Source organism: Porites lutea, chromosome 12 (genome assembly GCF_958299795.1).
Source record: "Porites lutea chromosome 12, jaPorLute2.1, whole genome shotgun sequence".
NCBI classification, from domain to species: domain Eukaryota; kingdom Metazoa; phylum Cnidaria; class Anthozoa; order Scleractinia; family Poritidae; genus Porites; species Porites lutea.
Window position 1 is genome coordinate 21,261,946 of NC_133212.1, and position 27,843 is coordinate 21,289,788.

General features: G+C 37.2%; 2 protein-coding genes across 3 annotated transcripts; one reads left to right on the forward strand and one right to left on the reverse strand.

Annotated features, from left to right (window-relative positions):
* The first annotated feature begins 1,590 nt into the window (after window positions 1-1,590).
* Window positions 1,591-24,488, forward strand: LOC140953571 (F-BAR domain only protein 2-like). Of its 2 annotated transcripts, none has more exons than XM_073402984.1 (28): window positions 1,591-2,198; window positions 3,460-3,551; window positions 3,671-3,745; window positions 6,049-6,190; window positions 6,761-6,832; window positions 8,143-8,223; window positions 9,075-9,099; window positions 9,190-9,269; window positions 9,897-9,995; window positions 10,292-10,388; window positions 11,113-11,208; window positions 11,419-11,500; window positions 11,993-12,023; window positions 12,125-12,176; window positions 12,667-12,717; window positions 13,210-13,334; window positions 13,527-13,551; window positions 13,657-13,708; window positions 14,665-14,870; window positions 15,247-15,411; window positions 16,376-16,536; window positions 16,874-17,343; window positions 17,701-17,856; window positions 18,277-18,406; window positions 19,554-19,753; window positions 20,587-20,651; window positions 21,388-21,546; window positions 22,409-24,488. In XM_073402984.1, the coding sequence occupies exons 1-28, from the start codon at window positions 1,791-1,793 to the stop codon at window positions 22,429-22,431; spliced, it is 3,420 nt and encodes a 1,139-aa protein (XP_073259085.1). In that variant the 5' UTR covers window positions 1,591-1,790; the 3' UTR covers window positions 22,432-24,488. The 2 variants fall into 2 exon arrangements, with proteins under 2 accessions (XP_073259085.1, XP_073259086.1); XM_073402985.1 differs by lacking the exon at window positions 1,591-2,198 and adding an exon at window positions 3,189-3,344.
* Window positions 24,489-25,923: 1,435 nt separating this feature from the next.
* On the reverse strand, window positions 25,924-27,427 carry LOC140921640 (zinc finger protein 367-like). Its single transcript, XM_073371648.1, has one exon. It carries the CDS (start codon window positions 27,211-27,213, stop codon window positions 26,293-26,295), a length of 921 nt encoding a protein of 306 aa, XP_073227749.1. The 5' UTR covers window positions 27,214-27,427; the 3' UTR covers window positions 25,924-26,292.
* Window positions 27,428-27,843: the final 416 nt, after the last annotated feature.

The window sequence follows — 27,843 nt, forward strand, 5'->3', positions numbered from 1 at the left end:
TATGAGTAACTTAATGAGCTGTAATATCTTGTTCCATTGAAAACGTGCTAAATTATTTTATAAACAAATTGTTGGAGGTCTGGCGAGGCAATTCGCCGCCTTTGGATCGGTGTAGAATCATAAATAAATGGTAATTTAGTTAGCCTTTTACATCAGACCATCAGACTGTAAATTTTAGCGGCAATGTTCAAAGTCACCGCAGGAGCACCAAGTAAGCTGTGTAGCTGTCTTTCAGCTGATATTAAAGCGCGCGTACAAAACGATTTTAAACTTTTAACTGTTTTATTAAGTCACTATACGGCTGCCTTTTCTACTGTCTACAGCTTGTCTACTCAAAATCTGTGTTAAGACAACACTATATGTTAGAATGAACTTACCATCGGCAACTGATCGTGACGAGAGCCAGACAGTCACTAGACTACTCAACAAGAATGAAAGAACTCGTGCCATGTCGTGAATTTAGCATTTAAATATTTGCTGAAGGGTAGGTCCAACTGATGCTCAAAAGATCAGAGTTCTCAGCAGACTACCTTCTCTACATACACAATTTCAGAAGAGCACATGCACATTTGGGAATCAGAAGCGTAAACTTCCTGTTTGTGGGATAATCGTAAAGTTCCGACGTTAGCCGGACTGCACCGAACATTTCCGGCGAGCATTCAACAATCTTGATCCACCGGAGTCAAGACCAGAGGCCAGAATAGCTTTTGATCATCAGACAAATTAATAAAAGAAGAACGAGAAAACACCGATGAGGATGTCTAACAACTTTATTTTATCTCTGGTTATGACGTAACCAATTCCTAAAAAAAAAGGTCATTTGTGTGGACAGTAGGATCTCTTTCTGTCCTGGTAGGTGACTCTCTCTTTAATCTGACCTTTTTTTAAAGCACCACAAGAGCCATAATGGGATTCAGTGGCTCTTGGCCACTAGTCTCGGATCCAAAAAGAGTTTTTTTTTTACCGCTTAAAGCACTGTTGTTGTGCTTACGGGAATTTTAATGTTTAAAAATTAGACAGCTTTCACAAACATTGTCGATAAACACAAAAGGTATGTAAATACAACATGTAGAGGTAACGCAACAGCAAAAATTCGTCCCATGGTAAGGGAATCCAAACTTCAGGAATCCCGCAAATTTTTGCTTGTGGTATTCAGAATCCGGGAAATTTTTGTTCGTGGGATTCGGGATTCCACTAACGATTGGAATACAGAATGACAAGGACTGGAATTCAGTACCTGGAATCCGGAATCAGCGGCGTAGAATCCAAGACTGTCTTAAGATTCCCTTACATGGAGCGCAAAAATGGGGCGTAAGAACTTAACAGGGTAGGCAGTATATCAAAGTGACTTTAAGTAAAGATTATGGAATGCCATGACATTATCAAACTTACAACGTTCGCTGCATTTGTCAAACCGCCAAGTTACATTCGAAAAAAGTTGAAGAGTTTGTTGCCTTGTTTACAAAGTGTTAACATCCGGGATCGTGACGAAATCACACTAACAGACTGACGCTGCAAAACGCCTGCTGAAGGAAATAGATAAGCAAACGTTAAAAAGAGAACAACTGTACCTTATCCTTAAAATACTAGGGGAAAAGACTTCTAACATGCAAAATGGTGTATTTGAACAGTGGCTAAGAGCAGTGACTTAGCTAAAGCCGAACAAACGCACACGAACTTCACTTTGATGGAGCCATGCTTTTCCAAAACGTCTTTGAGCTTCTTTGCGTTAGTGAGAGAAGTAATACGAAAGTTTCAACAAACTTTTAAAATGCCAGTTTTTGGATCAGATGATGAAACGTAGAGACTCAGTAGCCTCTTTGTTCTCTGGTCATGGATCAAGAAATCCCCTAGAGGAAGACGAAGGGCTTTTAACAAACAGTGAAGATGTCTCACCGGCGAGTGAGTCTGACCTTCGACATACAGTTCACCTATTTGACCGTAAAGACGATTTTTCAAGCAGTTGGTACACTGTGGAAGATTCAGCGCCGGAAGAGAACAATTGTCCTGAATTAAGAGACCAAAAGGTTAACTTTGCCGACAAAAGGCAGTTGGGAAGCAGAGAGAGACTTAACCGATCTTTAAGCGACCTCTTTTCGCGAGTTACTACGCCAAAGATTCATTCAAGCCGTAAACAGTGTTTTTTAAAACAACTACCCGAAAGCAAGAAAACAAGTTTACTTCAGACCTCATGCCAGGTAAATTTGAATTGAAAAGCTTATTTAAAACAGCGACATAAGCGTAACCAAGCTTGAGCGCAAAACGTAACTGAAATGTTCATCTTTTTGTTAACTTTGATAGGAAACCATCGAGGCTAAACATTTTTTTAGGCACAGCGAACGTGAAAACGTTTTCAATTTCATCGCACTTTTAGAAATGAAGTAAGCCAGTAAGCTTATAAAGATCTTAGTTGCGGAAATGTTCATAATGAAAATATATCGTACCTACCGTTATGATATATATAAGCTTATTTTTTTGTACTTACTCTAAACTTAATATTTGTATAATTTTTTAGGAAACTAACGTCAAATTTACTGTGAAAATTTTGTCAGAATGACCTTCTTCCGGATCTATCAGCGATCCGTTTACAATTCAAATTTAAAGAACTTATAACAACTCTAAAAATTTGAAGAAACTACCAAAAAAAAGGATGACATCTCCTGCTATTTTTCAAATTATTACCCTTCTTTTCCCAGAATCACTCAATGCGGAGAAAATAAAACTTACTCATGCACAGTATTACTTAACATAAGTTATTCATTTAACAACCGGTCTATGTTTATTAAATATAAATATATTTATTCGGAAACGTCGTTTTTGTTCATACATACAGCCAATTTAAACAGAATGTTGGCTAATAAATGATAACTCGCTGAAGAAAATAAATACAAACAAAAGTCGACATGGCAAACAAGTGCTTGAAATGCATGGCGTTTCGCCAGGGACTTCAAATCGCCTTGGGGTGTTCGCTAATTAGTAGAAAATAATAATTTATATATATATATATATATATACTCGAATACTGGGTAGCCTGAATTTCATCCGATTGCTTCGAGTCGTTTTCTCCTCGAGTAATAACGACTCGAAGTTATCGGATGAAATTCAAGCTAAATATAAGTTTCAAATGATTTGATCAAAATTTTCCCTCGACCCAGACTCCACTGTCGATGCGGGCCGCGAAGGCTCCGAGTTCGCGGCTGTCGGCAAGGGCTTCCGCTCAGAGTCGCAGGCTGCCATGTTGATATCCATAATAGCGTTTTCCATACCTAATGACAAATCTAAGAATTGACAACTTGATTTTGGACTTCACATAGAAAATGGTGGTTTTTGAGGACCATTTCTGGGTGGGTTGAAGTTCTAAAAGCAGCAATTTTTGTCGTGTCGTCGAATACTCTGTTTGACATCCGGAATGTTGTCGTCCAACAAGCTTATTCTGTAACTTTTCTTGTTTTATTCCAGGGAGAGAAAAATGCCGGATTTGACGTGCTGTATCATAACATGAAATATGGCAACAATGCCAGCTGCAAGCTTGTGGAGTTTGTGCGGGAAAGGTGAGTAAAAATCTACATTTTATAAACATAAGAACTTCGCTTTGTAGTTCAGCTTTCCCGGTAAGCTGTACACTGTATCTATTTTCGTGATTATCTGCGATTTCTTCTCCATGTTTTAGATCCGCCGTGGAAGAAGTCTATGCTAAATCACTCCTTAAGTTAGCAAAATCTGCAACTTCTGTCACACAACTCGGGTAAGGATATGGAGGTTTTCGTTGCTAACATTGATTCTAAGTATATAAAACTGCGGTTTTAAATTACGTTGTTCAAAGCTTGGAAGATTTAAATTCCTCGCGTTTATGTAGTTGATTATTTCTAACTCTTGAATTCTCATCAGAAGGATATAATTTTCCGCCCTTTGAAGTCCGTGAAAGCTTGAAATCGATCATTTATTGTCTAGAATGTTTTATTTTAGGGGATGAATGAATTATTTGAAAATGTTTGTTAAAACAGCCTGAATGATACCCCTCTGACCTTGAAGAGATATAATTTGCGTCGACGATTAGCGCGAATGTGGTTTCACCTTTTATTATCATTATCATGTTAACATTTTTTATCATCGAGTTCTATTCTTTTGTAATAGTACAGTTTTATTATTATGTTAAAGCGTGTAACTTTCGGTTAGCTTGCGGTTGCATTGGGACTTGCAGTTGTGGATTACCTATGACAATAATTTTGTTATTGTAGTTCCCAGTGGTTTAATTCTGCGATTGTTTTTGTCAAAATAAATTGTCTTGCCTTCCCTTTGTTTAAACGAGCCAGTTATATAATATTTCTTTGCTAGTCAAGAGGAAAAGTACCTTTGAGAATTGAATGTGTCACCCTTTTGTGCTAACTTTGTCAATGATTTGGACATGCTTTGTTTACATCCAAAACTGCAAGATTCCGTGTAAAAAAAAAATTGAGAAAAATATTTACAAGATAACATTTACAAAAAGTAATGCTATTTATTCTTTGATTTTTTCCTGTACAAGAGATCTGACCTTTACTGATTCAATGCTTATGCTAAATAAGCCCAGCTATGGGCTAAATCCTCTGTGAAGTAAAGTGGAATCATGATTTTTCTTCTCGCAAAGAAAAATATATCTTTGTCTCAATTATTGGTAGCTGGGGGAAAAAGTAATCATGCTTTAGTGGGGAAGGAAAGTCATCTTATGTGTAGTTCAAATTGGGACGATGTTTCAGATTGAGAAATTGAGATAAAACTTTATAATTCTTTCATTCAAATAACATGAAAACTCAGTAAGTGACTAACATAAAAGAAAATATGGAGCACACCTCATGTGGATAATTTCCAGGGCTCCAAAAAACTTCCATTCGGTCATCCTCGAAAATTATACTTTGTTGCTAAGTAAGCACTTTGTTTAAGCTTAATTGTGGCAAGGGCTGAGGCAGTTTGTCTTGTAACTAAATCATTTAAGGCCAAATGTCAGACTTTTCTTGAGACGAACTTAGGGAGTTAAGTTCATGAAAAGTCTGATGTCTGGCTAAGTTAGATTCATCTAAGTGAGTTTGGAGCATCCAACATGTTTGATCTGTCCGAGTCTGAAGATCGACTGCAGAACAAATTTTGATCTTCACATGGGACAAACTAAACTAATAAATTGAAAATTTGTATCAGAATGTATATTTAGCAGCATTCAGGAGAATATAAATTACAATTAAACTTTTGGTCAGATTCAGTTGATTGATTATTTATCCAGATATTTTCCTTGTGAGAATAGTATAGTCAGGGGTTGGAATAAGCACTGACGACTAATGGAACGCATTGGCTACTTTGCTCAGGGCAGTCGGTTACTTTTTCCCTGAAAAAGAAGCAATTAGTTTTAAAAATGTCGGAAACAACAAATAAATCATTAAATCTTAATTAAAACGTAAGGGAATTATGATGTGCTTTCAAGGTCCACTGGTATGTTATGCTTTAGTTACACCAGAAGTGCTTCTGGTTACACAAATGATGAATTTCAGTCAATTTTTCCCACGTATCTCTGCAGGTTTACTATGTGCAAATGTACTTAATTTTGAATATTGACATTTGTTCATAGCTTGTAAGAATTGATTGTGTGGCTATGAAACCTGAATGAAAGCTATATTTTCTTGAATGAAAAACACACTCTTCTGTTCTCAATTTAGTCCCTGGAACACTGGAAATGGCAGTTTAGGACTTTGAAATTCCAAAATGCTCTGGGGGAGCATGCCCCCAGGGCCCCCACCTCTACCCCCACACCCCAGAAAAAGGGGACTAATGGCCCCTTGTTGATACAGTCGGTTACTCTATTCAAAACTGCTGGCTACTTCAGTTATTATTGAAAGCCCTGTATAGTTCAAGAGGAGTTCTAAAAGAGTATGTTGTCTTGTGATGTGTTATGCAATTGGCTCGTAAGCTTAATATTTATTTTACAATATAATCCAGTTTTCTTAGTCCATTTTCCATTAAAACACTCTTAGCCTGTTTGTATGATAAACACTAGTAATCATTGTATTCTGTTGTTTTCAGGACATTTGAGCCACTATGGGGTGTCTTACGTGTTGCTACAGAAAAGCTTGCAAACGCACACATGCAAGTTGTACAGGGATTCCAAGATCTCATTAAAGAACTTAAGGAATATGGTGACAAACAAAAAGAAAGACATAAACAGGTAAAGTGTCCTCTTTGAAAAACTTTCTGGGTTGACAGCTACTGTTTATCTTGAACAGTCATCCCTTGCCTTGCCAACACCTTGATGTCAAGGGCACTTTGTTAATGCAGAGAGCAGTTGAATACATGGCAAAAACTTATGGATGTTAGAGCAAAAAGTAAAGGTTTTCTGGGAAAGTCATTTTTGCACCCCACTAACAGACACTGGCTCTTAAGGACGCTTACCGGTACTTGTCCAGAGTACATGTACAATGTACCTGACCCCTTTAACTCCCAATTTCCACATACAGATTTTCCAGACTGATCTCCATACATTTTCTTGAAGAATTAGTGGAGAGAATTTGATAAAAGATCAAAGCATTTTCCCTTTGATAATTATTTTATTGTCCTAACCTGTTTCCATAACAATGTATTGACTTTGCTCTGAAAAACTGATGTTTCTTACTCTTTAAAAAAGGCAAATTCCATTTTTTGCTGGGTTTTTATCTCACCACGTATGCAAGGAAATTCACTTTGTAAGTGTAGTTTAAAGTCTCTTAAATCTCTTTCCTTTGTATTTTATTTTCTGCAGGCAAAAAGTGAATTTAGCAGCACAGAGGAGATAGTGCAGACCATCCAGACTATGACAGCTAACCTTGCCAAGGTAAGTAATCTATACCCAATAATACAGTCAGCATCTACTCAGCAGAAACGGATGGTGTTCATTCAAAAAATTATCCTTTTTCTGACCTTCAGTAGTTGTGGTACAACCACACTTCTAGTTGTAGTCATTAATTCATTGACTTTCTTAATTAACTTACACTGTAAATTCTCTGGATGAATAGAATTTCATGCAGAATGTTTGTGTGATTAAAATTTGGCTATTAACGCCTCTCACTTTTTCCACAAAACTGTTATAATAGCTGTGGTCACACTACAGACTTTTTACCTAGCTAAACACGACTTGTTGACAGTTTACCTAGGGAAACTTGATTTTTTAAGTGTGACTGATTTTTCCTTAGGTCACTTACCTTGGGGAAATTTTATTGTCTGGGTCTTGGATATGTCTCTAGAACAATAGAGTTTCCTTCGACAGCTACCCCAAAGTGATAGCTAGGGAAAAATGAAATACCGAGGTTGCTAGCCAATAGACGCTCATCGGTGAAGGTCTTGATGACAGAACCGGACATAGATCACGCTGTGAGAGAAATTTTGGGGGCACGAGTCGTCTATGTCTTCGCCTTTCTTCACCTTTCTCGTTGAATTAGCGTAAGAAATAACAGCAAGATAAAAGAAAAAAACGTCTCTTTGATTAGCTAGATCCCTGCGCATTTTGCCTTCTTGAATTTATGCTCCAAAAAGTTCAACTGGCGTGAAAACGTTGGGAGCCGATATCAGTAGTGTGACCTTCCCAGAATTTTTACCTAGGTAAAACAAAACCTGAGATGAATTTACCTTGGAGATTTTTGATGAATTTGCCTTAGGTAAATCGGTTTTACCTAGGTAGAAGTCTGTAATGTGACCACAGCTAATGGTTACTGCAGCAACAAAACTGGGGCTGCTGATCTTAAAATAGTACACTTTGTTAAGTCTGTCAAAGTTGGGTCATCAGTGAAAGCAGCTGTAAGAATTAACAGCGCAGCATGTGTTCTTACAGCCTCTGTTGTTGTTTCCAAATAAATGTCTATATGTTATTAAGATGTCTTTTATCTTTATTTGTATATCTTTATCATCACTAATTGATGTGGATTGTGTGTTACTAATGTTGCTCAGTGATTAGCCCAACTCTGTGTACCGTACGGCATCCTCAAAAACTGTCATTGTGACTATTATCAGCAGGGGATTAACACTGTCTGGCAGCTGCTGAAATTGTATAGTTTTTAGCTCTTATAGCTGCATCCTGCACTACACTAAAGCACGCATCTGTGTGATTATAATCTGATGACCATAAATATGTTTTTCTTTTGCTCAAAGTCAAAGGAAATGTACTACGTCCGGTGTCATGAGCTTGATAAATTCAGAAAGGATGGCTCTAGTGCTAAAGAAGTTGAAAAGGTTTGTGGGTTTTGGATACTTAAAGTATGTCATAGTATAATATCAGGTCCTGTTTTGTCATTAATCATTACAAGTTTTGTCTATGCTGCCTGTTAGTTCTCTGTATATCGATTGTGGAAATACATGCCTTAAATCACCTGTTAAATGTTAATGGCCATGGATAGCACGTTAAATGTCTTGAGCCTTTTTTAGTCACACAATCCATTGTGTCAAAAAAGATTATTGAATGCCAATAGAAGGAACATGGACTTGTAGATTGTTTTTTGAGAAAAGACAGACACCATCAATATCTAATTTTTTTGACCCAGCAATAATCTTCTCTTGACTCTAAGAGGCTCTTTGCTGGCTAAAGTGTGTTGCTGTCATACGGACATTGTTTTTGGGTACAGCTAGCCATAGGATCTGGCTTGTAGTGCCAGGCGAATTGAGGCATTTACTGAGTAAATTAACTGTCACACAGTGGGAGTTGCTTTTCATGCTGATTGCGGAGTTGCATATATTTCATTTAGTAAATTCCAAATAGACCTTTCCTGCGTTCTTCTCCAGTGAGCAAACACAAAGAAATGAGGCTGAGGTGCGGCTGGACAATTTCATACAAATCACTGTATGTTGTCCACCCAAGCCTCGAGTTGGTGCCTTTGTTTACAGGAATGCAGAAAGGTCTATTGCCAAATCCTTACTCAAGTTTATGCTATGTTTTGTTGCTGTTTATGTAACTAAAAAACTCTGACATTAGAAATGGTCTCACATCTGCAGGCTGCAGTTTAATCCTGTGAGAGAGTTGTTATGTGATGAAAAAAGAGTTAGGTATATGTTATTGAACTTATGGCTTGCCTTTTTTCATCTCATAGGCTGAAACAAAAGTAAAGAAAGCAGGTAAAGTCATTCTCTTGTTTTATTTTGTATATCTCAACCTGTGCTGTAATGCTTGTTTCTCAATTTGTTGTATTTAATTTGTTTACGTAGCTGAAGAGTACAAGAGTCTGGTGGAAAAACGAGAAATTATTAGAAATGAATTCCATGACAAAATGGTTGAAGCATCCCAGGTAGGGTCATTAAATAAACTCCTGAGATATCTTCTTACACTTTTCATGTGGCGTTTCTAGTTTACTCCATTCTCCCTGAGTGTTATTGGTTAATTTTTTTTCCTGAGATGCCCAAGAGAAAAGGTAAAAAAAAAAATTCATTTTTCTCATGACAAACTTTCTTGTGGTCAAGGATAAAAGTCTATTTATAGTGCTCTTTCGAAAAACACATCTCCCTTAAACGGACATTCATATACTATAGAGTTGGTCCCTGCTGTCCTGTGAGTCATTTTCTTCTCTCTAAACTTGGCAGAAGTCCTGCTAAGATGGATTTATACTTAGAAAGTTATGATGGTCGCAGTGGTGTCCATCTTAGAGATAATTTACCAAACTGTAACATTCAAAATGGCCAAAATGTTAGTTTTATTTTTATTTTTTATTATCACAAATTGAGTCAAAAGAAGTAACATTAAATTAATTTTGTAGTCTGGCATTATGCCAAAAAAAAATCCAAGATGCAATTTCTTCCTTGAGTGAATGAGTGAATGAAAGTGAATGAAATATTGTGGATGAAAAGACAACAGATGGCCTCTTTACATTATGTGTGCCTTGTATAATTTATGTCAAACATTTCTCCTGTTACTGCAGAAATTTCAGAAGATTGATGAAGAACATCTTAAAGTAATAATTGGTTACCTGGAGAAGTATATTGATTCTCAGAAAAAGGGACAGGTTCTTGTAGAAGGGGTAATTATTTTTGTTTTATATTCCATTTCTGTGTGTTGGTGTTAAGATTATCTATAATACCTCAGTGTACAACGTCCAGCGTTTGATCTCTGGTGACATTATATCCTTGCTTCAACTTCTCTCCCTTCTGTTTAGTTTAAAATACCCTTTTGTATGGAGCATTGGAGAGAGGAGGGGGGGGGGGGGGGTGAAATTTCAGAGCGCACAATCGACCTTAAGTTTATTAGTTAAATTACTGTCGTGAATGATCAACATAAAATATGGTTGCTATACCTTCTTTCCTTTTACCTTTGTAGGTCTACAAAGAATTCTTAGGTCAAGTAAAGGCATTAACAATTCACCATCTGCTTGACCAGTTTGTTAGAAGCAAGGGCACTGGGAAGGCTATTCCAGGTAAAAAAAAAAACAAAAATGGTTGATGGCACAGTACATTTTGGAAATATTCGCTTGTATGAACTTTTGAGTGTTTTTTTTTTTCATTATTTTTCTTTAAGTTATTAGAAAGTTTGTTATTGTGAAGCTCTTAAATTACAATCAGCGACAAAATTATTTGAGACACTTTGCCCTACAGGGCCTTTATCTCTCTCCCCCGCAGAGGCACAAAGAGGTCTCTGTGGACGGGAGAGGGGATTTTCTGACTTTTTACTGCTTTCACAAGGAGGAAATAAAGCCTTCCCTCCCCACCCCTTCATGCTTCTGTGCTACTGTTCGAGCCACCTGTAGAAAACAACAAACACCCCAACTTTGAATAGAAGGGAGGGGGAGGGGCGTGGGTTGTTTTTATGTCTCAACAATATTTTGTCGCGGATTGTAGCAAGTGGCTTCAACAATAAGTTTCAATAAAGTTGAAGTAGGGAAAACACTCAGATGGGCTGGGAAAGGCAATGTATTTAACAAGCATCCTTTATAATTCAGAGTTTCCCACCTATTTTTGTTATTAGATGGTACAGGAAGAAATGGTGCTTTCTTAGTGTTACTTTCACGAAATAATGTGATATGAAAGATTGAAAAGTTTAAGAACAGTACCCTTGAATAATTAAACATCAGGAAATACCTAGTAAAGTGATTCATTCATCATCTGTTTCATAAATTTTGATCATTTTGTTTTGTTCCACAGATGTGATTACCTTTGAAGAGTACACAGGTCAAGTTGAGACTACTGTCACTAATAATCACTCACCCAGCTTAAATGCTGTCAAGCATCATCCATCAGGTACTGATTATGCAAGGGTATATTTTCCTTTTTGTGTGACGTACATGTGATTGGTACCGGTGATGGAACTTGTCATGTTACAATGGACAGAATGTCAGTTTTGATACTCTTACTGTAGAATGCAAACTCATGAGCTTAAAATTTGTTGTTGCCATCATGAAATGAAGATTAGGAATATCGGAGTACTGATTTTAATGGTCTTTTTTGCAGGTTTTCCAATTACACTTAAGAGAGTAGAAAAGAAGAAAAAGCAGAAAAAGAAAAAGAAAGAAAAAGCTCAAAATGGACCTGTGTAAGTCCTAGTTTGTAGATCTTGTCCTGTTCTAAAAAAAATAATTGGAATAAGAATGTGATATTGTGATGAGTTGCCTGAGTGAGTCGTCATTTGAAATTATGATCAGTCATTTATACATTTTAATTAGAATAAAACCATTCAATTGGTTGTGTGTGTATGTTTGTTTATATGTTTTCTTCTTGCCCTGTTGGTATGTTTTATTCATTTGATACTTCATCTTAAGAGTAGGTTACACTTAAAATGCAAGTCAGCACCTTCTTTTAAGAGCTAATTTTTGTACAAATCATGGAAAGAAGTTTGCTTGTTACAAAAAAGCTATTTCATTATTGTCTTTATGAAGGAGTGATCTCAGACCCAAGGAAGGGAAGGGGGCTTGCAACCATTAAACTGTTTTAGGCCTGGTCACATGTATACAGTAGATGCAACATAACTAAGACATTCCTGTGTTACACTGTCTAATCAATATTTATTACTACTTTGTTTTGCCAGTGACTCACCATCAAATGGAGGAGGAGATGCAGTATGTATTCAGGGCTTTCTTCCTTTAAAAACTGTATTTTGCTGTGTATAATTTTGATAGATTATAAATGGTTTTTTTTTTATTATTTTTATTTTTTGCAGTCATTTGAGGTAGATGAAGAAGGCTACACTATACGGCCACCTGATGCAGAGAGTATCCTTGTGTCCTTTTTCAAGTTATGCTAGCCACATAACTATTTAAGTCCAGTTCCAACTTTAGTTCCAAAACAAAACCAAAAACATAGGTTTTTGCTTAACTGACATTCATCTGTGTTAAAATTGGCTAAAAGATTAATTTTTTGCAACTCCAGAGGCTTAGCAACATTAGTTGCAGTTTTGAAAGTACATTGCTACTAACATATTGATTACCAGACATACATACTACCAGCTCTAACACCCTCTGTTCAAACCGCTCAGGCATCCTAATGCATCCATGACAAGATGTTGTGTCAGATAGTGTTTTTAGACAAATCTCATAGGCTTGTGTGTAGAACAGCTTGCCTTAATTTTTAATGTCAGTGTGAAGATCTCGTGTTAGCAGCGCTTGTAGACGAATCTCACAGGCTTGTATATGGTACAGCTTGCCTTAATTTGTTGTATGCTACAAATGTCATGTTGTTGTAATCATGCTTAACAATACCAAGGTACAAAGTCCGGTGGAAACAGTTCATCATCAGATTCAGATTCAGATGATGGTAAGTAATTCAAAAATAGATAATTAACTACCCTACTTTGCAGTGCCGTCACTGTGCCTTATTCTTAAATTATTTTGCAGTTTCCAAAAAACTGCAAAGTATCGTACTTGCGGGTATACACCACAAAATAATGTTTTATTTTCACTATAGTTCATAGGTGCTGTTATGACTAATTTCTTCAGTAATATCATCTCTATCTCTACGGAAAACTAACCTTTATAAATTAGCATTATTACGTTAATGACAGTATTAAAATTGTCACAATGGAAAGTAGAGTACAGTAGAGGCGAGTCGAGTTGGAACTCACTTGGGTGACCCTTGACAATAATAAAAAACTTGTAGACGAAAACCCCCCAGATAATATTATTTATCAATAACAGTGGAGAGGGGGCACAAGTGATTTTTTTATTCACCTCAGCTGAGGTAATGTATTTTGAGAAAAGTGAAATTTAATACGACATTTTAACAATTGCATCTTGTTTTCCTTTCAAGATGAGCCTCGGAAGTTGCAAGTTGTTATTAATCCTGTGGAAGCTGATAGAGTTCCACAGACTGCTTCTGTGGATGAAATAAAGAAAATTACTGGAACCCTTAGTCTTTCTTCACCATCAGCTATGGTAAATGCCTTTTATACTCTAGATCTCAGTTTATGAAAGATTAATTTGTAGTAATAACATTGTTATAAGTCCTTGTGCAATTAACTAGTTTGAAGTGAATTTCAATCTTTAAAGATCATGGTTACAGTATTCCTTGAAGATGTGAATTGCAGTCTAATTTTTTTTCTGTTTTTTTGTTTTTGTTTTCACCAGAGAAAACATTTAAGTTCTTCATCTAGTAAGTATAGAAAGTTAATTTTAAGTTTTGTGTTGTGTAATTCTTTCTGAGAACACCTCTAATAACTGGAGATTTTATTCTCAACTTGAAAATGTCCTTTTTCAGGTGATGGATTGAGAAACCGATCAAAATCTGCAGGCACTTCAACCATAAAACTGTAAGAATTCCGTCTTAGAATGTTGAACATGAAAAGTGAAAAAAAATAGTTAAAATTTGAGGAGTTGGGTGCACATCACGCTCACGGTTAATAAATCAATATGGCAAGCAGATGAGTTTAGTCCTTGATTCAAGTTTGTTCTTTTTTAAAGTAAAAGACGGTTTGAACAGCCTTGGCCCTTGCACAGTTATTTTTCCTTTCTGTCTGCAAACGAAAGGAAATCCTATAGTGTAACCATTAAATTCCTGTTTATTATGGCCTACAAGGTGCTTCTAACTTTTGAGGCAATGGATGAAACTCTCAAGTGTGGCCATTCAAATGAAAGCTACAGAGCAGTACTTTCCTGTGGTACTTTTTATTATGCTGTACAAGGTGGTTCTAACTTTTGAGTCTGTGGATGAAATCCTATGGTGTGACCATTCAAATGAAAGCTATTGAGCAGTACTTTCCTGTGGTACTGTTTATTATGCTGTACAAGGTGGTTCTAACTTTTGAGTCTGTGGATGAAACTCTCAAGTGTGACCATTCAAATGAAAGTTACTGAGCAGTACTCCCCTGTGGTACTGTTTATTATGCTGTGGAAAGTGGTTCTAACTTTTGGATGAGGATGGAACTGTAAGCATTCAAATGAAAGCTACTGGGTTTCACTTTCCTAAATGGTACTGTTTTTTATTATGCTCTATAAGATGGTTCTAACTTTTGAGTTTGTTGATGAAGTACTAAACTGTTACCTTTCAAAATTAATGAAAGCTACTGAGTTTTACTTTCCTGTGTCAGTGTTTATCATGCTGTACAAGGTGATTCTATCAAAAATAATATCAGCATTACCAATATTAAGTTCCACAGATGGAACAGTTAATTTTATAGCATAAAATTTTGTGAAATTTTTGGTTTACTGGACTGTTAAAGGTTTAATTTTACTGTTTTTCTACTTTCTCCTTTACTGTTTTCCTCAGGTCACGTTCAAGTGATGACCTGCTTGATATTGACTTTAGCCAAACCAGTTTTCCTTCTCAGAGCAGTGATGCTGGGTCACAACGAAATTCTCTTCATCTGTCACCAAGTGACATGACAACCAAAGCTGAGACGGAGCAGCTAAAGTCTCAAAGTGCTGTAGATCTGCGATCCTCTGCTGTGACATTACCCTCTTCTTCAAGTATAGGTGTGTAAAAGGAGTGATATAATAGGTGTAAATACCGTAAGCAAATTTATGCGAATCAATCTAGAAACCAATCAAGACAGAAAGCTGACATTTTTAGCTGATAAAATAATTTAAGATCCTGAAAGTAAGACTATCCTGAAGAAGTGTACTGTAGTAAAAAAAATTTTTGGTTAAAACTTCACTTGACTGTAGGGATGAACTCCCTGTTACTGACACATTTATGACAGAGATGCTAACCTCTGAAGATCATAATTCTGGTGACTTTCTTTTTTGCACCACTCCCCCCCCCCCCACCCCAAATGTCAATGCACCCTGCCCCTCCAACCCCCCAAGGAATTCTTTGCTAACATGTTTCCACTATGACTTTTGTTTTAAGATTTTAATGAGAGCAGAGAACCAGAGTATGCCGATATTCCACCTGTACTTCCAGCTAAAAGAGGAAGCTTAGTCCAAGAAGAATCAGCCGACAATCCGCCTCCTTTACCAGCTAAAAAAGGAGCAACAAGTACCTCGAGTGTAGGGGAACTATCTCTAGCAGAAGGTGATTTGCCTTGTTTTCTTTTTGTATCTTTTATTATTGTTGTGAAAAATGAAATAATCAAATGCAAATTTCATGTGCTTTGTTTGTTGCCAGAGCGCAGCTGTGTTAGCTTAGTCCATAGAGTGCTTGATTGCAGAGCAGGAGGCAGTTAAAATGACACCTTATCTTACATACATCCAGGCCCATTACTCAGAATGTTAAAATAACTGAGAAATGGGGGTACCTCTTTTGCCCAGCAAACCACTAGACCTTTGCTTTTCTTGGGTGATCACATAAAATGTTAGTTCAATCTCCAGAAGAAACTGTAAAAGTAGTGTCCTCAATGATTAATATCATGCTAAGTACTTTACACTTAAGGTGGCTGAACACAGTTTTGCGGGCGGTCAGCGGTAACTCGCATGATGCCAAGTGTTTTAAATTAGACAAACAAACATGGCGGCAAAAAAGCAACGGCACACAGAAGACTATTTCACAAAATCTACTCATCAAAATTTTTTGATATCTGGCAGAATTTTTACTTTTATCATATTTTAATGAGAACTTTAAAATGGAAGTTGAATAGACAAATTTTGTAATGCATTTAATAATTACAGTACAATATTTTATTATTATTGATTATCTAAAAACCCATCTGTTAAAATTTGGTCAAATAAGTTTCAAATGGTGATGATTAATTGTAGTAAGCTGTGTGCAAGTTTATAGGAAAATCTAATGAGCAAATTTTATGTAAACTGAGCAAAATTGAAATTGTTCATGTTGCCATGGAAACTTTGAAAACGTCATATTTTACCTGTCAATCAAAATCTTTCATCAGTATATATTTTACTTGCCAAGTTTCGGTTTGTGAGCTGCAATCTTGACGAATGACATATACTCACTAACTTCCAAAACTGTGATCAGCCACCTAAAATAAAATGCATTTTATTCACATGAACAATCATTGTCTGTGAAATTTTATTCACAGTGACAGAGGTAGCTACCAATGACACTGGAATTACTTTCTCCGCCGCGTCAACAGGGATAAATGACAGTAGTAATTCCCTACTCCTGCTCAAGCCTCCTCCAGGTTCAGAGATTCCTCGTTCTACATCTGTTAGCAGTGCTTTACCAAGACCACGACCCCAGGTAAAATTTTCTCCCATGCTTGTTGCATCATAACACTACCTTCTCTTTGTTTCATTAGCATTAAGCAACTAAGAATTTCCCCCCCCCCCCCCCCACCACTCCCTGATGGGATGCTAGTCCATAACATAGTTACAGGGGTCAGTTGCATAAATCATGTTGCTGTTTCTGATTGGCTCCACCCTCTTGGCTAATTTTTCATTTCCAACTGACGTTAATCAGAAAATAATGCTATTCACTTCATGACACTATCCACTGGATAGAGATTTATCGAGTGGATAGCATTATCCACCCATGGTATTATTTAACAACAAAATCTGTTTATTTGCTTATTCCTTAGCCACGCCCATCCGCACCATTACTATTTCCTCCTGGTCAGAGCGCCAAACCTTCTTCAACCGGAACAACATCGTATTCAGCTGAACTGTTTAGCTGTCTAGCTGACTTTGCACCAGTGAATACTGCCACGGAAACATCAGAGTCAGTAAACAATTCACAAGCAAATGAAAACTCTACTGCGACTGTTACCTCTGATAAACCAACTGTTTTAAGCCAAATGAACAACACATCAAGCACTGTAGGACAGACACTTAATAGGGCAACAACAACATCATCCATAGGAGGTACACAGGAGAATGTACCTGCCTTGGTGAGGTCAAAGACCATAGGTGGACTCCCCACCATGTCGAGCGTGGTGTTTGCCAAAGGGGCAGCTGGTACTGTCCTTGGCAGAAAGGATGATAGTCTTCCTATCGCAGTGGCTTTTATTGAATCTGTCAATGCATTTTTTCGGGGTAGTGATCAAAGCAAGTAAGAACACTTTTTCTCTGTTAGTAAATATTTAATCTTTAATATCATATCCAAACCAGCTCTAGCCTGCGTAGCAGGCCCAAGAAAGAATGGGTGCGTGAGAGGGAGACTTCCTCTCGTGCACCTCCCTCCCTCTTCTCCCTCTTCTACTTATCTGTTTTCGTGCAAAGTTTTGGAAATGATACTTTTGTCATGATGACAAAGTGGATGTTAGTAATGGATGTACATGTATACTGTAATCAAAAACCTGTGGAGAAGTTTACATTTGCGTCAGAGTGATTATCACTTCCACACAGATTCTGATTCTGGTGTTACATTGCAAATTGTGGTAAGAGTGTTTTTTTTTCTCTGTTTCAGGTGTATGGTGAAGGTGACTGGTGACATAACAGTATCTTTTCCTGCCAGTGTTCTGCCGCTGCTTTATGACACAGAGAAAGCTCCTCTGCTTAGTTTTCTTGTGCGAGGAACATCCTGTCTTGAGCAAATATTACCAAACAAGGCTCTTATTAACAGGTATTGAAAACTGAGCATTTTAATACTCAGATATGTACAAGGTGTTTTTAAAAAAACAAATTAAGTGACGGGACAAATCCTTAAGATTTCTATTCAAATGAAGCTACCGAGCAGTACTTTCCAGTGGTACTATACTGTTTATTATACTGTACAAGGTGGTTCTAACTTTCTAGTCTGTGGATGAAATCCTATGTGTGACCATTCAAATGAAAGCTACTGAGTAGTCCTGTTGCACTCAAGCGTGAACCTGTCCCTTTAATCCAAAAGTTGCTGCATACAATTTAGATACTTTTGAATGGAGGTCAGCTTAGGGAAAAATTGAAAAGAGTTCTCTTCTTGTGGATTATTTTTGTAGAACTGTATCGCCTGCAGTACATTTCAGTACCACCGAAGTTATATCATTTTATTTCTCTCTTTCAGCAAAGGGCAGCTTAGCGGTGGTGATGGTGTTAGCTATGACTTCAATATGGCATCATTGGCTGATCATCTTAAAAAACAGTCCGAGCAGGGATCAAGTACCTACTACAATATTGATATTATCAAATATGAGGTGAGAGTGACTTGACAAAAAGTTAAATTTTTTTTTTACCAATTCAGAGTAAGTGTTCATCCTTTTGCTTTATTATAATTACCATAATTTGACAGACCGACCATGTGAAACTTTTGGTTGCATTAATTCTTTATTTCTCTTTTCTTTGTATGTGTGTGTGTGTGTCCCGGGGGGGGGGGGGGGACTCCCATACATTACCTATACAGGTACGTGCCGCCCAACGGGGTCGTGATTTTAAAGCTCCTGGTTTAGAAAGGGGTATTCATTTCAGAGGCGTTTTCTAGAACGGGGTATAATATTTCGAACGCATGAAAGCTCCAGTTTTGTAAGCAACCATTTGAAATTATTCAAGGACAGATTGCTTTTAAAAATACAGCTCAATGCGTTACTGAAGCAAACTGTTATACTCTTATTGCCCCCTAGAACGGAGTATAAAAAATTGGCCCATTTCTAGAACGGGGTATCAGTTTTAGGGCGATTTCTAGAACGGGGTATCAATATTAGGGGAATTTTTTTTTTAGAAAGGGGTGCCAAGTTGGAGTCCCGGGCGGCACATACCCACCCAAAAAATACCTAAGTGCCCCCCCCCCCCCCCCCGGGTGTGTGTCAATTTTTAAGTAATGTGCTTCTGCAAAGAGAAGTTTTACACAGTCAAATCTCTGTTAAACTGCCACACCCTCCAGCTATTTAGTGACTCAGATCCAGGGTTTTTCTTGGGAGGGGGTTTACCACTTAGGAATGGCGTAACTGACTAGTGACGTAAACAAATTTTAAAAGCAAATACAAAGAAAAAGTCTTTTGACTACGCAATAGCATGATGTGGCCTGCTGAGAATACTTATCTCCACATTATGCAGAATACCAATAAAATTATTTAATTAGAAAGCTGTAGGTCATCCCCAGGGGTGGAAGGTGGGGTGGGGATGCACTCTCCCTGCACCCTCCTGCTAGATCCACCCCTGAGAGTCTCCTTATGAGCAAAACTCTCGGTTAATCATTGAGAACTGACCTGCATTACCTGTAAGCTGCAAACCTTTGCAAACGGGCCATTTCCCCCCCTTTTCCAAGGGCAGTAGCTTAATTAAATGGAGATTTGACTGTAGTTTGTGTGACACAGTGCTTATGCTCCTCCTCTCTCTATTTTTAAGGTTAAAACAAATGGTTTTTCTACAACCCCACTTCAGTTATATAGTTACTGGAAATGCGAAGAAGAGTCAACGGGCCTCAGAGTTGATTATAAGTATAATCCTGCTTGTATGTCAGCTCCTTGCTCCATCAGCAACTTGTCTTTCTTAGTTCCAATGAGTGGTGGAGTCACCATTATGCAGTCCAAGCCATCGGCTACTTGGTAAGTCACTGGCAGGGCTGGTAACCAGCCAAAACCGCTGGCTGGTTATTCTCATCTCCTTCTAACATAACTGCTAGCAAAAAATAAGCATTATTGAATAAAACAAATATTATTGTAAAACACCTTTTTTCCAGTTTTGAAGGACACTGAATGCATATTTAAACAGGTTTAGATCTGTGAAATGTTTGAACAGTGCGATGTCATGGAACGCCTGAGGCATTTTGACAGCATTACTGCCATTCCCAGTCTTGTGTGTCTTCTAATGAAACAACATGACATCTGCGGTGGAAAATAACTCTTGAAAACCCCTGGAAACTCCATTTCTGAGACTCTAAATGAAACATGGTACTCAAATAGGGTAACTTCAGAGAACATAAGAATCCACACCCCTCCCCTGTCCCCTCCATTCAAAGTTGAGGTGTTTGTTGTTTCCTAATAATAGCTCGAACTGTGGCACAACATTGCAAGGAGGGGATGGGGAAGGAAAAGCTATATTTTACCCTTTTGAAGTCAGGAAAATGTCAAAAAGTCCATTTAGGGCGAATTGTCTCAACTCATTTTGTCGCCGATTGTAGGTTGATTCTCTATTTCCTTTGTCTCCTAGCCCTAATTATTCATGAATTACGGCTAGGAGACAAAGGAATTTGAGACTCAACCTAGATTTAATCAAAATTAACCTGAAATCAAATTTGACCTGTAGCAGATGCATAAACACTTTTCTGTCTAATAAAAGAGAGGGTTTATTTAAAGAAGAATTCATTTGCTGTTAATCTCTGTGAAAAATCCTTCCATAATCAGTACAGGTCTCAACACTAATGGCATGTTAATTTTAGGTCTGCTGAACACCAGAGAGCTTTGTGGAAACTCCAGGAAGTCTCTAATACAACTGAAACACAAGGTATGTCCTTGTTTTATGCAGGCTACAGTACTCAACTTGCTTTTGGACAGGGAACAATGAATTGTGTAACTTTTCCTGGCAGCTGTGTGGCTCCTGAGAACATTTTGTTGGGAAAAATTTCCAGGGGTTATGGGTTTATCAGATTCAACTGTATTTTTTTGAATACTCTTGTTTTGTCACAGCACTTGAATAATCATTGATACAAAGCAACTAAAGAGGAGAGGTGTGACGTCAAGTTACCATGTTTGCCAAGTTTCTGGATGATGACAGTTGGGCCGAGATTAAGCAAAGACGACGGCGACAGTAATGAGAATTGCAAAAAAAACCAATAGGTTAAGATTAGCAAAACAGCAACTTTGCACGTGCATCACGCTTTCTTTTGTACATTTCTTAACTGCTGATGCACAACTGCGACGTGAAACTTCCTAATTTAACGCAACTGCTTTACGGAGTAGGTGAACACAAACACAAAAAGTTTCTTTTTCTTTGTTTAAGCTCAGATACAGTCCTTTCGGATTAAATCCAGAAAATTTCGCCAACATTTAACAAATTAAATGAAACTGAATAAGATTGACGAAGTTTGAAACATTGCAAATTTACTTTTTGAGTGAATTGCGGTTTGTTGTCAGCCCAAAATTTTGCTACCATGGCAATGTGACGTAAGGACTTCTCCTCTCTATTAAGGCATATAATGACTGTTATTTTCCTTTTCTTTTGGTTGATATTGCCATTTTAGGTTCTTTAAGAGCAAGATTTGATCTAACACAGGGGCCAAGCACCCCATCGCGGATTGCTGTACAGTTCACCTGCAACGGTGCCACCATTTCTAAACTTAATTTTGAACTCAGAAGTCAAGAATACAAACTTTCTCTTGTTAAAAAGAGATTTACTACTGGTAAGGCATGATAAATTGTTTTATTTGTGATGTTTTATGAGCAAAGGCCAGGGTAAAAAAGTTGCCTAAGATTTTTTTTTCTTCTCACTTCCAGGGTCATTTATCAATAATGTCTTTGTTGTTGCCAAATAGCATTTTTTAATGAAATATTTTACGATTCTTTTTTTATATTCATTACTTAACACTTTGGAAGCTATCATAATAGCTATAATATTATCATTCACTCAAAATATTTCCCCAATTTTGATTGGCTAAAAGCACACGCATAATTCAGCATAACCAGTTATTGGTGACCAAATTTGGAAGAATTTTGTGTTTAACGAAGAAATGATGTCAAAAATGCAGCCTGCTACAGTTTAAGGCACCTTTACCAAGAAGACCTGGGGAAGAGGTTGAGTTGTTTTTGTTGAGAAAAAAAAGGTGGACATTTCACTTATTTCAAGAGTAAGAACTACAGCCGGAACTAGGCAAAATAATAGCTAAAAACATGGCACAAACAGCAAGAAGACAACTTGGAGGCGACATCTGCTATTTGGAGAATATTTGCGGAGCTGGACAAACCTAAATGTACACTATCGAAGATGAACTTAACATCGATGCAGGTGAGCATGTTTTAGCTATGTTTTTAAACTAGGAATTATTTTGAACAAATAAGAAAGCAATTAATGAATTTGGCTTTCGTAGGATATGAAGAATGAAGCAGATCTCAGAGGGTGTTATCCTACTCGGCCGATAACACCCTCCTTGATCTGCTTAATTCTTCATATCCTACGAAAGCCAAATTCATTAATTGCTAATCAATTAAGCTTGCAAAATATTAATGTTTTGTTATTTCTCACAGCTGATTATTATTTTTTTGCAGGTAAATACATTGCAGAGAGCTAATGCCTGCTAGTACTGAGAAAAAATATTTTAATGATTTAAAGCAACAACAAATTTAAGGTCAAGCAGAGGATGAAAAGAAATATACTTTAATGTAAAATGTAAATGAATGCCAAGAAAGTAAGAAAGAAATGATACGAAAAGGGATATAGTAGATGACCATTGAATTAGAAAGTGATTGAAATTTTACATTTATAATGAATATTCCAATCTTGTCTTCCGCATTTACTTTATACATTTTAGAATATGATTTGTACTTACTTTTGGAAGTACAAGAAGAAGTAGTATTTTCAAGATGTGGAGATGATCATCCTATAGGGGATCTTGAAAAAGTGTTTTAAAATTGCATTCACAATTATTCCAGTTTTTCACTATATCATTTGCTATTTTTGTGTTTTTTTTTTTAAAACCAAGAAGTACTTGTTCTTAAGTGGTGGATGAAGACAATAGTGATGTGAAAAGCGACTTGCTCACTCATCATCAAACAGAGGCCGAGGCCTGCTCTAGTTGGAACTTTGACAATGCATAGCACTCTCACACATGATCACATTCATAGGCAAAGAAATTGCAAATAATGGCATTCAATGTCCCTTGAACAGCAAGGAACAAACCTTTTTTGAGGAAAAATTCTTCTTGATGGCATGTGGGGTTACTGTGCCAGCTAACAGAATTTTTCTCTGAATTTTTAGGCATAAAAGACCTTCCTCACTGTTCATAGTAAGACCCTACCAATGCTGGTTTGTGAAATAACACAGCCTGGTAATAGTGGCTGAGTTATGGTATACACCACTTGTACCAAAACGAATGGCATGTGTTACTAATGACACATTTTCATCTGTTTTGGTAGTTGACATTGTATGGCAAAAATTGTAAAACAAATATGATGATAAAACATCCAATTTACTATAAAAATATTAATTTTGTTGCATGTTAAAGTGCCATTGACCCCTTACACCTCTTCCTTTTCTTAATTTGAAGATAATTTTTTAAATGTAATTCATCTTACCCTTCCAATCATTGTATTGCTTGCAGTAATTGAAGATATACCTGTGTAATGAGTATCACAGATACGAGATGCTCAATATTAGAGTCTGATTTTGATCCCCTTCCTTTGAGCATTTTGAACTTAGCACAGTAATGCTACCTAGTTTGTTTTACATGAATGGACGATGAAAATCCACCATGGCAGCAGCCATCTATTATAAAAATGATCTATTGGGTTTCACTGCCTTGTGTTTTGTGCAAGCTGGGCTTTGCAATCACATCATGTTGTTCAGTGGAATGTTTTCATTACTTAGCAGTCAAAAAATAAATCACACTGGGGCTGCTTCAAATGGCAATTTATTGCTTGACATATGTCAGTAAGAACTTCAAGTGTTGGCTTTTGAATAGTCATTTATTGACGTGGTCTTTCCCTGGAAGAAACCAAGATAAGGGGTCTTAATCAGTTGGATTTGTTACAACAAAACCAAGCAGAAATGTAACATGCCTCACATTTTCGCCAGAAAGATTGAGCTTCCTGTCAGTGCTTACAAGGTGCACATTTTTCTATCCATTTCATCCATGCATGGATCGTAAATGCTACAATCCACATTAGATAGAGATAGAGAGTTAATGTGAGTCCACTCAGAGTGATAGGTAAAGAAACAATAATCTTTTGGGGGGATTCAAGAATCTAGATTTGGATCATTTTCCCAGGGAAATGCGCTCTGATGAGGACAATACAAATTTTTGTGTGGTGTCCACCCAGTTTGAGTTTAAATAGAGCCATTTTAATGTACCTAACAGTGCCTTAGTATTTGTATGTGGAAACGCGATTGGATTTGTTTTTGTTTTCTTTTTATGTTGCAAATCATGAATGAAGAAGCTCTGGGAAGTGAAACGGAATGGGTAAAGATTACATCTTAAAAATGTTTTATTATTGCTTTTTTATTTTAGTAATTTTGTTACAAATTATTAGAATGATGCAATTTATTGTAACAGAGTACAATGCATTAAGTTGCCTGAATCAAGGGTACATTTTTTTGCATTTAAAATTAAACAAAACTGAATTATTTTAATGTGTGTTATTTTGCTTGATGAGGAAGTGTTTACAAGCAGCACATTTGGTTGGTTAACGTGGATATTATTGACCATTGTTCTTCACTCTCTCATACAAGGATACCCGGGGTGGGGGGGAACCCCCTTATTTGGCCCAATGGAGTTATGTGCTGCTTAACAGGGTTTGGTTTTCAGGGTCTTAAGCCTTTAAACAATGGTATATAATTTCATTTGTTATCGTTACAGCAATTTTTGTTCCATTGGTAAGAACTTTTAATGGTTTGTTAATTTGCTCCCTGTCCCAAATTAGCGCCCATTTGAAAAAAAGTGCCCTCCATCGGATAACAAATTTTAAGTAATTATGTACAAGGAGCACTAAATTGATTAATAATATTATCTAGCTCATTAGAGCCTTTGTCTGTCAAGCAGGAGCTTGGAAGGTTAAAGCCTTACTGGGTCTTATACTGGGGTCTCAAGAACAGCTGGTACTAAAACTGTTTTTTGTTTTGTAAAGCCTGTATCTCAATCTAGATTGGTAGGGCGGTAAAAGGCACATCCACTGGTCTTAATAAGTCACATAGCTGTGCACGAAGGTCAGCGGGAAAGGTCATGCACCTGTTGTTGGGGTATTTTGTACATGTTGTGTGGCTGATGAGAATGGGATTGATGTGGGCCTCCATTGATTGGAATAATCCTGTTATACAAACCAGTGCTGTCAACCTAACCAAACTAAAAAACTTCAGTGAAACATTTGCTGATATATTTTCTTTCCACTATGAAATTTTCAAAATACAGTTTTTTAGCCTTATAACCGATGCCCTAGAAGGAGGATTTTATAATGGTAATATTGACACAGAAGCTGCAAAATGAAATCCACTCTGAGGGAGGGGAATGATCAATCAAAGCTTCTAGTTGAATCAAATGAAATTCTTCTTGAAATATCATGGAGGATGAGAAATACAAATCAAACTTTATAGAATTGTAATAAATTATTTATTCAAAGATTGTAAAATTCAACTCTTAGCTAATGTACATTGAATCCTCTGAATTTTTAAGAAAAAAAATATCACAAAATTTCAACATTTATGTAAAAATGTATAAAATGAAAAGTAATGTGATTACTCCGAGTTTCCAATTAATTAAAACACTCTTGTTGTTTTTACCATATAATGCTACAAAACGTATGTGAATACTACATCTATATAAATATTTTTTACGACTTTACATTTTTTACAATATAATCTTGAATGTTTATAATATACTCCACTCTACACAATAGGGCCATTTATACGAGGAAAAATAAGACGCGTCTTAAATAAGACGCGAACTTTCCGTATAAACGGCACATTTCGTCTAAAATAAGACGCGGCTTAGCTAAGACGCGTCTTATTAGATAAGACATGCTCGTATAAATGGTACAGTTCGCGTCTTATTTAAGACGCGTCTTATTTTTCCTCGTATAAATGGCCCTAATATTCCTTTCTACAACTTCCCTTTCTTGCGGGAAAGAGTTCTGTGGGCAATCTACTATGTCAATCTATTTTGCATAACAATAACAAGGAAAATGCCAGTGACTTTTTTTCAAGACGGACGTTGAAAATCGAAACAAACCGGAGTTTTTCTCGTAAAAATACTTTCAAAATACATGAAGAAACTAAATGAGGGCTGCTAAAACTTGTAGTTATCAAAACATGGTGATATTTTAAAAAAAAAACCAACCAAATTCACACTGCGAGAAAACCAATTACAAAAATACTGCAGACATTTAAATTTTGCCCGCCAAAAGTTGTTTTGAAAGCTAAAGACAACAATGCGATCGAAGATTCAGTTACAGTTCAGCTGAGAATCGGCGAGTTCAACGAGAGCCATAGCTCCGTACCATCGCTCTCTTGCGTCTGCCATCCTCTTTCTTGCCTCGATTCTTGATTTCTTTCGCTCCACGATTTGTTGTCGCGCAATCTCTTTCTCTAATTTTCGCTTGAGTACTCTTTCTTCCAGCTTTGTAGGATTTCGTTCATCTTTCTCCATCTCGTAGTTCGCTAGCCATTTCAACACGGCAGCCTTGTACTCGTTTGGCTCGGAATTTTCGTTCTTGAGGATTTCTTTCAGTGGTATTTCGGTGAAAGTCCGCTTTAAGCCAGCGTATGGATGAAGGCTGCAATGGCGATTGGCGTGAGTGAACCTCGTTGTACAACCTTCGGCGGTGCAAGCAAATGGCTTTTCGCCGGTATGGAGACGCTGGTGAGTCTTCAACTGGCCACTCTGAACAAAGGCTTTTCCACAGTTTGGAAAATCACAGACATAAGGCCTTTCGCCGCTGTGGGTTCTTTTGTGAGCTTGAAGAGACTTCTCGCGCGGGAAAACGCGGTTGCAAACATCACAGCGAATTGAGGAGTACGAGTTCTGTCCTTCTTCCATCAAAATGTTCAGCACATCAGCTCTCGGTCTCCCCCTTGGCGGTACCACATTCGGTGATTTCGGGGAGAACTCGTTTACAGGCGTTCCTTTCGGTGTAGTCGGGGTTTGAGGTGGAGATGGTGGCATGAAATTGTGTGTTGGTGTTGTCGGAGGCGACCAAACGATGACCGAAGTTCTCTGGTTCTGTTGCGAGTTGAGCTGCTCGGAGATATCTCCAAACTTTGGAACAGGCCGTAGCATCTTATTGTTCGTTGAAAACAGGCTAGGACCAGGCTGTGGAAAATAAATACCGTTTTTTTGAAAGGAAATCGTCAGGAAGTCGGCCATTTTTAAACTGCACAGTTCAAGTATCACGGCAGTTTAAACGGGTTAAATGAAATTTCCCGCCTTTGGTAATGTATTTTACACGTCACGAACAAGTGAATAAATTGTAAATGCGCGCCAAAATCTTTCGGAGGTTTCTTGGATTTTTCTCGTGCCTATTTTCACAAAAAAATCAAACTAACAAACCCTCTGATTTCTAATACAAGTGGTGAAGTAATTCTTTAAAGAAAATGCTGAATTTTCACCATCATGTTAGCCCGAAAACGAGAATTTTCAGGTACGTGACGTCACTATACAAACATTTTGTGCAATGGACCATGTTCATTTTCGATTATGGTATTTGCATTTCTATTGGCAGTTTCATTTTAAAGCACATGTCAACACGTGGCATAAGAAATATTATTTTACTTTCCAAAGAAAGATTCAAAGTCCTCGAGCCAATATACGTTCATTCAAGTTCCCTGCTTAACTTTTCTTCGCTTATCTGCTTGTTTAAACGATCACAGGGAAAAGGATACTGGATTTCTTGGAATTAAAATTCCGGGTTACATTATGCCATGTGCTTGAATTACTTGATGCGTGGCTTTTGAGTGATTTAAGTCAAGTGGTTTATAAAGCAAGTATTGATCATTC